Below are 14,700 nucleotides of genomic sequence, written 5' to 3'. Positions count from 1 at the left end.
GGTTTGGACCATAGCCATAATTGAACGATTCACAACAACAGTGTATTTTATAGTAACAGCGGAAATTAGTGTACTAATTACTCTTTACGGCTGATTGCTATTGAATGTTGCTGATTAAATGTTCCAGACGGCCCGTCTGGAATCGTTTCATTTCTTTCTTTCTTTATTTTTCAAAGCTCTTACCGGAAGCTGTAGATGTGTATTCCGGAAGGCTCGAGACTCTCAAATCGCCTTATGGTTGTTTAGACATCAATGGTTTTAATGTCGGTGTGAAATTGCGCTTGTAAACGCAACGCAAACACGAAGGAGGAAGCGTTACGGATTATTTTCAGCGAGTGTATTTTGCCACGCAAAAAGACGTCAGGCTTTTCTCTCATTTAAGAGACATACTCTTCCCCCCTGGTGAGTTGCTTCTCATCGACGAGCTACTCAAGTTTGATGTAATAGCGGAAATCCTCGTGGTCGACGTCCCCCCCCCCCCCCTAATAGCATCAGCGTGTTAGATATATGAATTGGAAACATATAGGTGTCTGTTTCTCCAGTTACACAACAACGCTTGGGTGACTGACATGTTTTTTCCCCCTCTAAACTTCACTGCGTGCACGGGGCAGCCTTGGCTACCATTTGACTTGTCCCGTTATTTAGACTACACCCACTATAGCTCGGAAATGTTTTGCCTTTTCTTGGCCAACTCGTGACTGAATGTACAATATTATTGCTTGAAGAACCTCACGTCCATTTAAAATCAAGTTGTCTTCAAGATTAGGCATTGTAAAAAGCGCCACCCCTGCTTCTGAAATGATTTCGTTGTACTTTTTATTTTATTTTATTTTTTAAAGCTATTGGATTATTTTTGCTCCAAGCTTTCATTCTTTTGTTTTTTTCCCCTACGGTTTGGTTATATCATGGCTACGATGTTGTGGAACGGAACTCTGGAAAGAAAGCAGATGCACTAATTGCTAACGAGCAACAAGTGGGCACGTCCATAGCCACATGTTGAGCCGCCACGCGGAAACATGCTCATGCTCATGCTCAGTTAACTGCTAAAGAAAATGATGTGTCATTTAATGCTACGTGGACTCGAGTACACGTGTACTCTATGACGTTTCCTGTTTTCCACCACTAACGAGAGTGAGTGCCTTGAAAGCAGGAAAGCATAAACACAAGTTTGACTCTTGTAGGTGAACATTTGACAAATGTGTGTTTTTCTTTGTAAAGCACACTATAAAAGTTGTGTGTGTGTGATTGCTCAGAAACATATTAGTCTAAAGTTCTGATTAATACGTCACATAATTTATAGCAACATCCAAGTGCTGTACAAAAATGCTGCCATCAAGCATAACATCATATCAGTGCTGTGATGCTATCGTCGTTTGGAGACGCTGACAGCATTGCAGCATTATTTGTCATTGCATTTGTGCATGACTTCACTTTTTGTAATTATTACAGAAAAAGGTGCAACATTTTGGAACTTGATACTAGTTAAATCATAGCACAGCAAAATGAACCATGTTGTTTTCCTCTGTGAGTGCAACTCCAATCTTATCTTAAATACTATTGTGAATTAGGTTTTGTGAACTTTTTTCAATTCTTTGAATACTCTGCTTCAACACCATTGGTTTTAATATTTTCTCAGGTTCTGTGACGGAGGTGTTGTCGTTATCCTCTGACACGGTATCTTCTCATCTGGTTGGTTTGAGGAGAGGAAGCAACAATGCCGAAACCGGTAAGAAGACGAAAGGAAGTGAGCAAGTAAAATTTGACACCTTTCCTGTCATTTTACTCCCTCTGCATGTGAGGCAGGGGTTTGTGACAGTTGTTTGTATGTGACCAGTGCCCTGTGATTGGCTGGAGACCAGCCTAGGGCGTAGCCCGCTTCTTTCCCAAAGTCAGCTGGGATAAGCTGCGGTACAGTGGTATAGAAGATGGATGGTATCCAGCATTCAATGTAAAGTTTGGAATATAAGCAGTAACAGAGTTATAGTCAAGCAAACTAGAATCTCCTTGATATTTCTATTAAAATATGTTATTAGAAAATGCACTTCTATGCGTGGCTGATTAATTACTATAGCAATGTAACAAGCAACCACTATCTTGTTAGAAAAAAAAAAAAAAAAAAAACATCTTGGTGGAATTTAGAAGAACACACCACTAAAAACTCATTTTCCAGTATTGGATTAGGCATTGTGTATAAAGAATAAAAGGGCAAATATATCTGGCGACTTATTCCCTGATTTTTTTCCCTTTTTTGTATAAAAATAACATACCGTGGGCAACGCCATTATCCTGGTCACGTGATCGTGATGACGTATCCCGTGCGTAAACGACAGCCGCCTTCATTCATTTCAATGGGAGTTTGCTGACATAATGGGCAAGAAAAAGGCCGTCTTCCATCCCAATTACTGCGCCAATTCTGATCAAGAGTGAAATCCTCAGCATGTCAGGTTTCATGTCATTCCGTGGGGGGTGGCCTCTCCTAATGTGGGCTAAAGCGTGTTTAGCACACACATTGCCTGCAGAGTAAAAGTCTGCCGGATGTTTACCATCCAGGTTAGGGACCGTCCACAATTTTCATTTCCAGAGTGACCAATTTCAATGGTGGCTTGACTGATAATTTGAGCATCTGTAACACGCGACTTGCAGATGGTCCGTGACTTCTACTCGCTATGGGCCGGCTGAATACGTCCTCCTTATCGAGCCACAGTTTCAACTTAACTTTCGGCTGGATTTAAATCTTTGACGATTCCCCCATGGCTGTACGCTTTTGAAGAAGTGCTTCTTTTATATATGGTGTAATTCCACCTTTGATATCCGCTGTGGGAGGCAATAATTTCTCCTGAGTCTCTTTGTAGTCATTTACTGCCATGTTATTCTATGCAAGTTTATAGCACGCTATACGACACGATGATCACGTGATCATAAATTGACTATTTTTTTCAGGGAAGTGTTGAAATTAACCATTTCACAGAATAGTTGGTTAGTTTTTCACAAGTCTTATGTTGTTTAAAAAAAAAAATCTTGGTGGAATAAAAATAATAATAATTTGCACTTCAAACTAAAATCTCCTATAACATTCGTGAGAGTTTCAGACTTGAATTTGCGCTAAGTCATATACTTTTTCACCAAAGTAGTCCAGAAAAATGTTCTGTTTTAGAAAGGGTGACATGTAAAAATAATAAAATTCTACTTGTTTACAATAATAAAGTTATCAGAACTTGATTAGAAGATTGTCCTGTGTTTTTTTCTTTTTTAAGACAAAAAAAAGGTTGTGCTTTACCTTGATTAGTTTCGGCGACGACTGCCGCCTTCCTCAGAAGCTGTCAAACTGACAGTTGTCGTGTCTTATCAGCTGATGTTCCTCACTGAGGAAGGCGGCAGTTGTCGCCGAAACTAGTCAAGGTAAAGCACAACCTTTTTTTGTCTTAAAGAAAAAACACAGGATGATATAGATTTGTAGACCAGATAAAAAAAAATTTAGTCATTGATTAGGAGCGATTTGTAGTTATTACTGGTAACACGAGCAGCCTGAATGAATGTAAAATGTATTTATCATTAGACAAATAATATATATATATAATATGTTGTAAAACAATATTTAATGAACAATGAACAAAAATAGTGAAAAGCATTCTGGTTAGACCACAATATTCTTTTAGGCTGACTTATAAACTTTTAACTTAGGCCACGTTAAAATCAACTACCAGGCTAGCTACTAATGATTGGAAATCGGAGCTGATCACGTGGTTTTCAGCTGATCAGGACAAAAAGATCGGCTTTCTTTATTTTCTGAAATTGTATAGGTATCAAAGTGACCAAATAATCCAAAGCTGTAAGCATCTTGTCAAATGTAGCCGTAAAACGTAATTTTATATTGCGCAATGTATAAGCGGTCAGAGCAGAGTTACATCAAGAGCCACACATACACACAAATGCAGAGACTCTGCCTGTGCACAATGCTGTCTCTCTATGCTGCTCAGAACATAATTTGCTAGTATTAAAGGATACACAAAGATGTAAACCAAAAGATACTTTAAAAATAGCAAAGTCTGTCTCAAGGAGTTTGTGTGAATGCTCAGACACATGAAAAATTAAAGTAACACAAAGGACTTTTCAATTTTGAAAAGTATTGTAAAGCATTGAATGAAGACCAGTTCCCATGAGGACCAGCACTTAGCGTCGTGAAATCCTCATGTCCCGGTATTGGATCTCCCTGGAGTTGGATTGAAATACATTTCTGTTTGCAGTGGCTGTGTGACGGATGTATAGCGATGTGCTAATTTATCTAATTTCAATTTACACAGTACTGGAATTATGGAAATTATTCAACTTTTCGAGGAAATTCTTGTGTGCCACGTCACAACAGAAACATCTTAATAGTGGCTCCTCTTTCTCCTCGAGCTGAAACAAAATGTATGAAAGTCTCTCTCTAGTCAATCAGGTGCACAGTGTTTGTTTGTGCTAAAACTTTAATGCTAAATGCGATACTGCTTGGTTCCCAGTTAAACAACTACGAACAATACAGATCGGCCAACTTCCTTGCTCGCCATTCTCCGTGACCGCTCCTTTTTGGCTCTGTCTATGTTGCACAGATCTTAGTGCCCACGATCCACAATGGTTATTTTTTATACATTTTTACTTCGCGCTACCTGTACAAGAAGCTGTGTGTGTGCGTGCTTTATACTGTGTATATGATGTAGTACTTGCGTTCTTGTTGTCAGATAGCTGTCACGACACAATGTGGGTTCCAGTTGTGTTGAAAGCAATTGTCTTTGTTTGACAAGTATTGTATACATTACAGCAGATGTTAGTGCATGTCTAATTGGTTGTTTTGGCATGAAGCCATGTCGCTGTGTGAACGCATACACAACAAGGTAACATTCTGCTTGTTCTCTCAGTCAGCAGTGCAAGTGGTTTCCAGTCATCGATTTTGGGGGACAGCAGACAAGTGAGATATCAGGAACGATTCCTTGGAGACTGTTTGATTAGCTGTGGCATGTTATTGTCCACCCCCTGCCCTATGTACAAAGCAGGAGAGGATTAACTGACCGTCTGGTACACAACATGCACAGGATTCATCCGCGAAGCTTCACGCTGTTGGTTGGCTTTGTTTTGGCTCTCACAGCCTACTGCTGATAGCTGACAGGCAGCACACGAAAATGAACCACCACTTGGCACTGCAGTAGGGCTGCAACTAATTATATATATATATATATATATATATATATATATATATATATATATATATATATATATATATATATATAAATCGGATAAAAAAATAAACATTTGCATGCCTTCAATCAAAAGGACATTATTTTAATTTGGCAGTGCATAAAAGTACAAAAACAGTTTACTGTGTGAATCACAGAGCTCTTGGAGTAAGAAATTAAGATTAAAAAAATACACACACTCAAACACTCAGTCAAATAGCTTTATACTCAAGTGACAAAACAATCACATTCTCACTCTTGATTTCTTATGAACTCCATTTAGATCGTACATATAAGACATTGAATTGATGAAAACCGCATACTAAGTAAAAACACTAGATTTCAAAACTGACCTTATTGTGGTTCTTTTTCCATTTACCAAACTCAATCAAGTCTTTGAGTTCATACACCACTAGAACATTTTGTACAAAATATACAGTAAAAATACTGTATATACACTGTATAAAAATATAATAAATAAACAGTGACAGCATCATACTTAACCGACTTAACTGAGACAGACTTAACACTCAAAGAACAAAAATATTATATTATATTAGATTATCCAGTTTACAACTCCTGGTCACAAATAATTTACATAATGTTCACAATTTATATGATTATACTAGTCAACAAAAGTTTTCAATTTCTTCCAATATTTTTTTGTTTCAAAGTGCAACGTCTGAGAGAGAAAGGTAGCTGCTCTATTGTGTAAAGATCTTACCCAATGTCCATGCATTCTGTTATGGTCGGTGGTTCCTCCTTCAACCATTTCCGCGTAATGCCTTTATTGCTTGCAGCCTGTAACATTTGTAGAAGGTACCTGTCTGCTTTCCTTATCTCGGTTTGAATGTTACGCAAGTAAAATACTCTAAAGTCCCACAGTTTCAATCACTTTGGCCCAGTAAGGTGTGAGTTTATATATAAATATATAAGTATAAATGTATAAGATATGAAAATGACCTACTGCTATACTCCCACATTTCCTCCAACGTTTGGCATTTTTACTCTGAAGTTCCTTTACTCTTGGAGTGAGTGATAAAGTAACGCATGGTATTTTTCCACGTAAATTATTTCCACTGACCATAATTTGAAGTGGATGCCATAGTTACACAATCATTTAACCAATCATTTTGTGACAATTCCATTCCAATATCTTTTTTCCACCTGTGTTTAATTTATACAGTAGACAATTTTTTTCGTTTGCAAATGCTGAGTAGATTTTAGAGACCTGTCTTTGGGTTAATGTTCCTTTACTTGCACTAATAAATGTAGTAAATAATGGATTACTGTGCCTTTCTTTGGAGACAATATTTGCATAGTAGTGATGTCCAGAAAATGTATAATAATAATACATCTGATTTATATAGCTTTTCCAGACACTCAAAGACGCTTTGTGGATACATTATTCATGCACTCACACATTAGTAGCCACAGCTGCCCTGGGACAGGCTGACGGAAGTGTGGCTGCCAGTGTGCGGCTACGGCCCCTCCGACCACCACCAAACATTCGCACCTTCCATACACCAGTGTGAGTAGTACTGGGGGCAATGTGTGTGAAGTGCCTTGCCCAAGGACACAACGACACATGACTTTGGGAGAGCGGGGATCGAACGGCCACCTTCTGGTTACTGAATGGACCGTCGCTACAACCTGAGCCACAGCCGCCACTATCTTATAGTTATGTTTGTAACAGCCAAACAAATGTCATTACAGTTGGAGTTACCTTTACCATAACACAGCAAAAACACAATAAAATTATTATTATATTGTTTAATGCTGAAAAAAAAACAGTTGACAAAGTGAACTGGGGATTTCAAGTAAGTGCTATGGAAATTTGAATTGGAGTACAGTACACTGGTATCTGGATTTAATGGACTAGTTGGGGAAGGGTCGTCCATTAGAGCCGATTGTTCGTTACATCAAAGTTTTTTTCCTTTCTGTGGCTTAAAAAACACCCAATATAGTACAAATGATTGTTTTGTACTTATGTCATAGCCTATTATTGCCCAGTACAGGTAAAAAAGGCTCCTTAGCCGGAACTCTGCACTTTTTGTCAGCTGCTTTTTTGTGTGCTGCCCGCACAGCTCATCAGCCGAGAATAGCCAATGACATTCTTTTCGCTGACCCACCAGTAGGCTGCTAACATGGAACATGGCAGCCATTTTCAAACTTTCTATTCCTGTCAATAAAAAAGTTGTAAGAATATTGTTGTAGAAGTTCCGTACATTCCACAAATTGTTTCACGCATCAGTTACTTGTAGAACATTTTTGTAGCTTTGGATCTTGTGTGATGTCGATGAGCTTGATGAACATTGACCTGAGGTGAGACAATTTCAAATGTCTGGGTGTGAATTGTGTCTTTTTAGATTAACGTTCGTGTGACCACCATGGATGCAGAGCTGGAGTTTGCCATTCAGCCAAACACCACAGGAAAACAGCTTTTTGATCAGGTCAGTAGAATTATTGGTGTTTTCGCTTTCGTGATTGAAAGAGGTGGTTTGATGTCATTCTTTCTGTTGTGAAGGTGGTGAAGACAGTGGGACTGCGGGAGGTCTGGTTTTTTGGCCTCCAATATGTGGACAGTAAGGGCTACATCACTTGGCTCAAACTTAATAAAAAGGTCGGTGCCACCCAGAAATGCGATTTGCCTTATGTTTTGTCAACGTCAATTTATTTTGGTTTCCAACCATCACTGCTTCACCTTTATATCTGCATGTCATCGTTGTCCAGGTGACCCAGCAGGATGTAAAGAAAGAGAACCCACTGCAGTTTAAGTTCCGAGCCAAGTTCTTCCCTGAGGATGTTTCAGAGGAGCTCATCCAGGAGATCACCCAAAGACTCTTTTTCCTCCAGGTAAGCAAGCAATGCACCTTTACTCCACTTGCTTCAATAAATACTGCAATTTTGCTGACGGATAGTGTGACTCTTTTGAGTTGAAAAAACATCTGTCCTAAAAGATGTGCTAAGTGGCATTTTTTGTCTTGTTGCTTGTTGTCAGGTGAAGGAGGCCATCCTGAACGATGAGAACTATTGTCCCCCTGAAACAGCAGTGTTGCTCGCCTCATATGCTGTACAGGCCAAATATGGAGACTATAGCAAGGATGTTAACAAGCCTGGATACCTTACACATGACCGACTGCTGCCTCAGAGGTTCACTATACTCACAGATGACAAGTGTTCCCATTTCTCTGTTGACAATATTCCAAGAAAACTTCAGGTTTTCGGGTCACCCATAGGTTTTAGAGGCATGTTTTGGCAGGCGCTTTAGGCCTTAATGGGTTAATGATGGCAGTGTAAAAAAACAGGCTTAAAGCGAATCTGGTGCTGCGAGCAGCTCCTTCATCTCCAGCTGCGGCTGGCTAGCTTGCGTGGAAAAACACGGTGCACAGACGCTCCTCTAAAAATCACTGATCATCAATCACCTCCATGGCGACAAATAGACTACAATTATAAAAATTGTCGTTGTCAGGAAAAGAGGATGGCTAGTATTTAATAGAAGTCTGCTAAGCCATGCAAAACCGCTTAACTATTGTTAAATTTGCTCCGAAAACACTGGAATAAGTGATCTGTTGCTTTTCATTTTAAGTCTCACTGGAACTGGAAAGTAGGGCTGTCTACAAGTCAGTTGCGATTTGAATCATGAGTCAAGTGGGCATGGAAAAGCCATCAGTGTATCCTAATTTTTGGACTCTGATCAGAACGAATCTTAGAAAATCATATTACTTACTTTATTCTGAAACTCAGACAAGAGTTGTAACTACCTCTACGTGCATGATTTTTAGCCTGTGTTTATGTCTGGTGCCATTTTGTCGTACTGTGCACGTAGCTTCTGCGCAAGTGTACACTTGAGTTCCGCGGAAGTACGGCTCATTGATAGGACATCACATCACCTTCCAGGAGTCCATGACGAGAGCTAGCTGGTTAACTGCTAGTGTTAAAGGAGGCAGGTTGTCAGCCAGCAAGTACTGTATTCATAATACGGTTACAATTTTACAATCTGAAACCAAAAGTGCTTTTTTGGGCTATTTTCGGTGACTTAGAAATTTGTACTGGTCTGGCCGGCTAGCGTCTGTAGGTAGGTAGTGGCCTAACACAACTGCATCCTTGTCCCCGGGCCACCGTTAATGTCGAACATTATAGCCAGTATCAGCATTGTTTTTCTTATTCTTATAGAGTCCTGAGTTTTGAATTTGAACTTTGCACAACAAATGTTCTCTGTTACTTTACTTTTGTGTTTAATCAATTTAGCTTTGCTAAATGACCATACAACCCATTTTCACAAAACCTGATGTGTCATTCTGTAAATAAAATTGTCACTACATGTTATTACAAATGAAAAGTAGTGCTATTCAGACATCATACTGAATACAGTAAATAATATGTTAATATTTTGTCACTTGAAATTATTCAAAGAGAATATAATACAAATACAAAGACAATATTAATGTATTTCAGAGTCACTTTGGCAGTGTGGCTAAGACTTTAATGTTCTTGACACAATATCTGGAATGTTCCTGAGAGGTGATAATAGGGATGGGCATCTCTCTACAATTTTTGAGTATGTCTTACAATCAAAGTAAGTTTGTGCTGGTCGTAAAATAATAATTTTTTAAATTGTGTATGCATAGAGTGCTGGAGCAGCACAAGCTGACCAAGGAGCAGTGGGAGGACAGGATTCAGACTTGGCATGAGGAACACAGAGGAATGCTCAGGTCGGTGACATCAGGAGCAGGAAGTTGTGCTTTGGACCTGTTGTCATGTACAGTAAGAATGTGCAGTGTATGATGGCGTTGTCATCTCACCAGAGAGGATTCTATGATGGAGTATTTAAAAATCGCCCAAGACCTGGAGATGTACGGAGTCAACTACTTTGAAATCAAAAACAAGAAGGGCACACAGCTCTGGCTGGGTGTGGATGCACTTGGCCTTAACATCTATGAGCATGAAGACAAGTATGTGACAAATCCTTCAAACTTTATGGTTGTAGAAAAAACTTATATCACTCTATGTGACCAGTACAACGGTGTATCAGGGCCACATATAATTATTATTATTTTTTTACAGGGTGGGGGCAATATTCTGGGGAAAAAACTAGCAAATTAAAGTGGCAAATTTGGAACTTTATAAAGTGCCAGATTTGCAAGAAGAAAACTCATAAATTAGTGACTATAAAGTCGCCTAAAAAAATCGTAAATTTGCGACTTTATAAAGTGGCAGATTTGCGAGGAAAAAAAAAACCTTATAAATTTACGGGAAATACATGTAGCGTACTACTCGGATGTTTGTGCCAATACTCTTTGGTCGGGTTTTCAAATGAGGAGAAACCATATCATGTTACGCATTTGCACTTTGAAACGTTGAGTACTGCCAGTGACAAAAAAATCGTAAATGTGCGACTTTCTAAAGTGGCAAATTTGCGAGTTTTTTCTCTCAGAATATTGCCGACACGCTCTTAAAAAAATAAATATTTATACATGGCCCTACAGTAGTACGCCGTCATATCATTGGAGTATCAAGCAGTTCGTTTATAAGAAAACAACACTGCCATCTTTAATGTGTTGCCCTTTGCAGGTTGACACCAAAGATTGGCTTCCCCTGGAGCGAGATTCGAAACATCTCCTTTAACGACAAGAAGTTTGTCATCAAACCCATCGACAAGAAAGCACCTGTGAGTGTCAAAGCGGTGAACACAATTGCAGCTTCAAAGCTATCGTAAGCAGGTCTTATGTCTGTCGTCTGCAGGACTTTGTGTTTTACGCGCCGCGGCTGCGCATCAACAAGCGTGTCTTGGCACTGTGTATGGGTAACCATGAGCTGTACATGAGGAGGAGGAAGCCCGACACCATCGAGGTGCAGCAGATGAAGGCTCAGGCTCGGGAGGAGAAGCATCACAAGCAGATGGAGAGGTACGGTCCTTCATGCTTGAAAAGGGTCGTGTGCAAAGCGCTTGCGGATGTGGCCCATGTAGCTCGACTAGAAATAATTTTTAGTGCTTGATTTATGTTGTGTATTGATGCACTCGGCATTGAAATATGTCAGGGCCCAGCTGGAGAATGAGAAGAAGAAGCGAGAGGCCGCAGAGAAGGAGAAGGAAAGGATCGAGCGTGAGAAAGACAAACTCATGGAGAGACTGAAACAGATTGAGGGGCAGACCATAAGAGCTCAAAAAGGTAACTACAGCACAGAATTCTTTCACGGTCCCAAAGTTTGAAAGTACAAATCCCATCTTGTGTATTTTTGTATGTGGTCAGAGCTTGAGGAGCAGACGCGCCGGGCCATAGAGCTGGAGCAAGAGCGAAGAAAGGCGCGAGAGGAAGCTGAGAGGTTGGACAAGGAGAGACAAGCAGCGGAGGAGGCCAAAGGCGACCTGGCCAAACAGGCCGCAGACCAGCAGAAGAACCAGGAGCAACTGGTGGGTGTTTTGCTGATTGCAATAGGGTTGGGCGAATAGACAGCCAGATTGTCATCGGGTGTCACTTTTTTACTCACGACTCCCTCTGGCCTAAAGCGTAACTGCAGCGTCTGTGTCAAGCTTGTGTACTGCGTCACAACCCTCCAAGAAACTATTGAGTGAAATGTTCTTGAACTGAAGGGAAGATACAAGCTGATAGGCGCAGTTGCAGTTAAAAAGTTAAGCGTCATCTGGGCATTGGTGGAGCAAGCATACATGATATAGAAAAATCTTTAGCATTTCTAAAACTAACTAATTTTGGCGTCCTTCATTTTCATCTTTGTTAATTAATAAATTAATATTAGATATGAGCTGTTGAGTTCATTTATTTTGGGATTGTTGTATGTCCATACAAAAGAAGGAAGCTCAAACAATCGTTTGAGAATTGTATTTTATGTTATCACACAATACTTAGTGTTTTTTGTTGTGTTTTTTTTTGTTTTGTTTTTTACAATATATATATATATCCAAAAATCTAAAGCGAATAATAGCTGAACTAAAATGAAGCATTTTCAGGAAACAAAACAACCAAAACTAGCCCTGTTAAAAAAATAATTAAAACTGCATTTAGAAAACTTGTAAAATAAATAAATAAAATCAAAACAAAACCTGAAACTAGTCATTGGTTGAATTTTCAGCATAAAGGAAGGTTGTGATTGCTGAAATGAAAAGCTATTTCAATCAAAAACATGCTAACAGGTCAAGTTGCATTAACATAGGACCATGTATTTGATAGCAGCCCGGCAATCCTGTTTTTAATTTCAGGCTGCAGAGCTGGCTGAGTTCACAGCCAAGATTTCTCTTCTGGAGGATGCCAAGAAGAAGAAAGAGGACGAGGCCACCGAATGGCAACACAAGGTGCAGCTGGCTCACCTCAGTCCACACCAATGCTGACGTCGACTGCGTGCTCTTGGCCCTCACACGCTCCGCTTCTCCTTCCGCAGGCTCTTTCTGCCCAGGAAGACCTGGAGAAGACCAAAGAGGAGCTGAAGACGGCCATCACCACGTTGCCAACCCCCGTGAGCGGCCACGCAGAGAGCGAGCACGACGAGCAGGACGAGAACCACGCCGAGGCCAGCGCCGAGCTGTCCAACGAGGGCGTCTGCCAACTGGATCTGCGCAGCGAGGAGGCTCGCATCACCGAAGCCCAGAAGAACGAGCGAGTCAAGAAGCAGTTGCAGGTATGTTGTGCTCACATTTCTCTCCATCCCAAATGTCATTTTACACACCCGCTCCTTTCATGCCTCGTCAGACTTTAAGTTCCGAGTTGGCCGAAGCCAGAGACGAAACCAAGAAGACTCAGAATGACGTCCTGCACGCTGAAAACGTGAAGGCGGGCCGAGACAAGTACAAAACGCTGCGTCAGATCCGGCAGGGCAACACCAAGCAGCGCATCGATGAGTTTGAGTCCATGTGAAAGTTTTTCCAAATTGGCCGCACGCTTTCTCATGAACAACTAATGCAGCCACCCTTCACGTCCCCCTCAACAAATGTTCACCTTTGATCTTGTCAGTCTGCCAAAGTTGTGCTCCTTGTGGGATGCCTACCGCGTGTGGGGAAAAGACACTGTCGCACCAAAGAGGAAACACACTGGGTTCTTTTCACACCAATCCTTCCAAAGTTACACGTCTTTGATCTCATGTCTTCAATTCAATATTCAATATTGTCTGTTGCTTGCGCTGCTTTTTGTTTCGTTTTATCGCTGCCGCCTTGTTTTTAGTTCACTTCTGAGGTGAAACACCACAAAGTCGTATCGTCATTCATGTTTAATTTAAAATTGTTCTGCAGTATTTTATGTGTTACATTTCTAACTGGATTTCTAGAGTAGAGAAGATTTATTTGCAGATTTTGTTGGGAAAAGACACACCCAGCCCGTCAATTTCATTTTCAGGTTTTAATGGAGGAATGTAGCAAAGGTGTCAAAGGGAAAGTGTTATTAGACAGCAAGCCTCAGGCTTGAAAGTGGTAGCAACGTAAGCTAGTTGGTTGTTGCATCTCAGTGTTTCGTGTGCAGCTCCCAAAAGTCTCCGAAGTGGAGTGAAAATGTACAACATGAGGCCTGGAGGAAAACAGTCTTGTTAAGGACAGGCCCCTCCCAACCCGTCCCCAAAACACGGAGGTGGACCTCCAACTCAGCTTGGGTCAAGTCCCAAGAAACATGTACTGTAAAATGCAACATTTAAAAATGGGGGCGGGGGGTATATTTGCATTTGGACCTGGCGTATACTTCGTGGTTACCTGTTACAATGGGAAGTGTTACAGACACGTCCTCTATGATTTCATTCAAGGTAAACATCCTTTGTGCAGAGACAAAGTGCTGTGGGTGTTTGAATTGAAATAACATGAAGATGAACTTCTTTTTTTTTTTTTAATTAACAGTACAACATTGCGGTACTGTATTGTTGTAAAACATACAGTACATGTTTGATATGCTATACTTGACAGCTGGTGCAGGTTGAGTTTTTTTTTAATAGTTGGTGTTTTTAAAGCACTTGCCCTGCCCTTTATGTTTAAAGTGTTTGCCATAGCAGGAAAAATAGCATGTGCTTCCAGACCATTTTTTAGTTGCATTCACAATGCCTAACCTTGCCAGTCATTTCCATTCACTTCTCAAATTGACTTGAGGTATTCATGTTCTTGGCCTGCCCAACTAAGCCAGCTTGTGTATGATGTTCTGGCACCAGCTGTCACAGTGTACCGTTATTTTTGTTATTCATTTTGAGGCAGTATGTTAGGATTGTTTGATATAGGTTTGCAAACCTTTGGATCAGATCACCAATAAAAACATTTTAAATTTGTGTCTTTTCAGCTTGCAATTTGTTCTCCGTTTTGAGCAATAAAGCAGCAAACCAATCTTACACCATATCCCATGGTAGCTCATTACACGCACACAAATGATATGACAATGTGTGATGTTAACTACAAAGACACTTTTTACCCCAGTCACAAGTTTAGCCGTGTATGGTGTTTATGAATTGGTGCGTGATTTTTTAAGGAAGGTGTAACTCACATTAGCGGTGTAGTGGGCGAGCAAGA

General features: G+C 40.3%; 1 protein-coding gene across 1 annotated transcript; it reads left to right on the top strand.

Moving 5' to 3' along the window:
- The first annotated feature begins 219 nt into the window (after window positions 1-219).
- Window positions 220-14,462, top strand: LOC144039073 (radixin). The gene is made up of 15 exons (XM_077552014.1): window positions 220-402; window positions 1,637-1,726; window positions 7,580-7,663; window positions 7,738-7,833; window positions 7,944-8,066; window positions 8,212-8,363; window positions 9,842-9,925; window positions 10,019-10,165; window positions 10,785-10,881; window positions 10,956-11,119; window positions 11,253-11,383; window positions 11,465-11,625; window positions 12,430-12,522; window positions 12,609-12,845; window positions 12,917-14,462. The coding sequence occupies exons 2-15, from the start codon at window positions 1,715-1,717 to the stop codon at window positions 13,079-13,081; spliced, it is 1,746 nt and encodes a 581-aa protein (XP_077408140.1). The 5' UTR covers window positions 220-402; window positions 1,637-1,714; the 3' UTR covers window positions 13,082-14,462.
- Window positions 14,463-14,700: the final 238 nt, after the last annotated feature.

Source organism: Vanacampus margaritifer, chromosome 1 (assembly GCF_051991255.1).
Source record: "Vanacampus margaritifer isolate UIUO_Vmar chromosome 1, RoL_Vmar_1.0, whole genome shotgun sequence".
In the NCBI taxonomy this organism is placed as follows: Eukaryota; Metazoa; Chordata; class Actinopteri; order Syngnathiformes; family Syngnathidae; genus Vanacampus; species Vanacampus margaritifer.
Note: the sequence above shows the minus strand (reverse complement) of the source record. Positions and strands in the feature narration are given on the sequence as shown.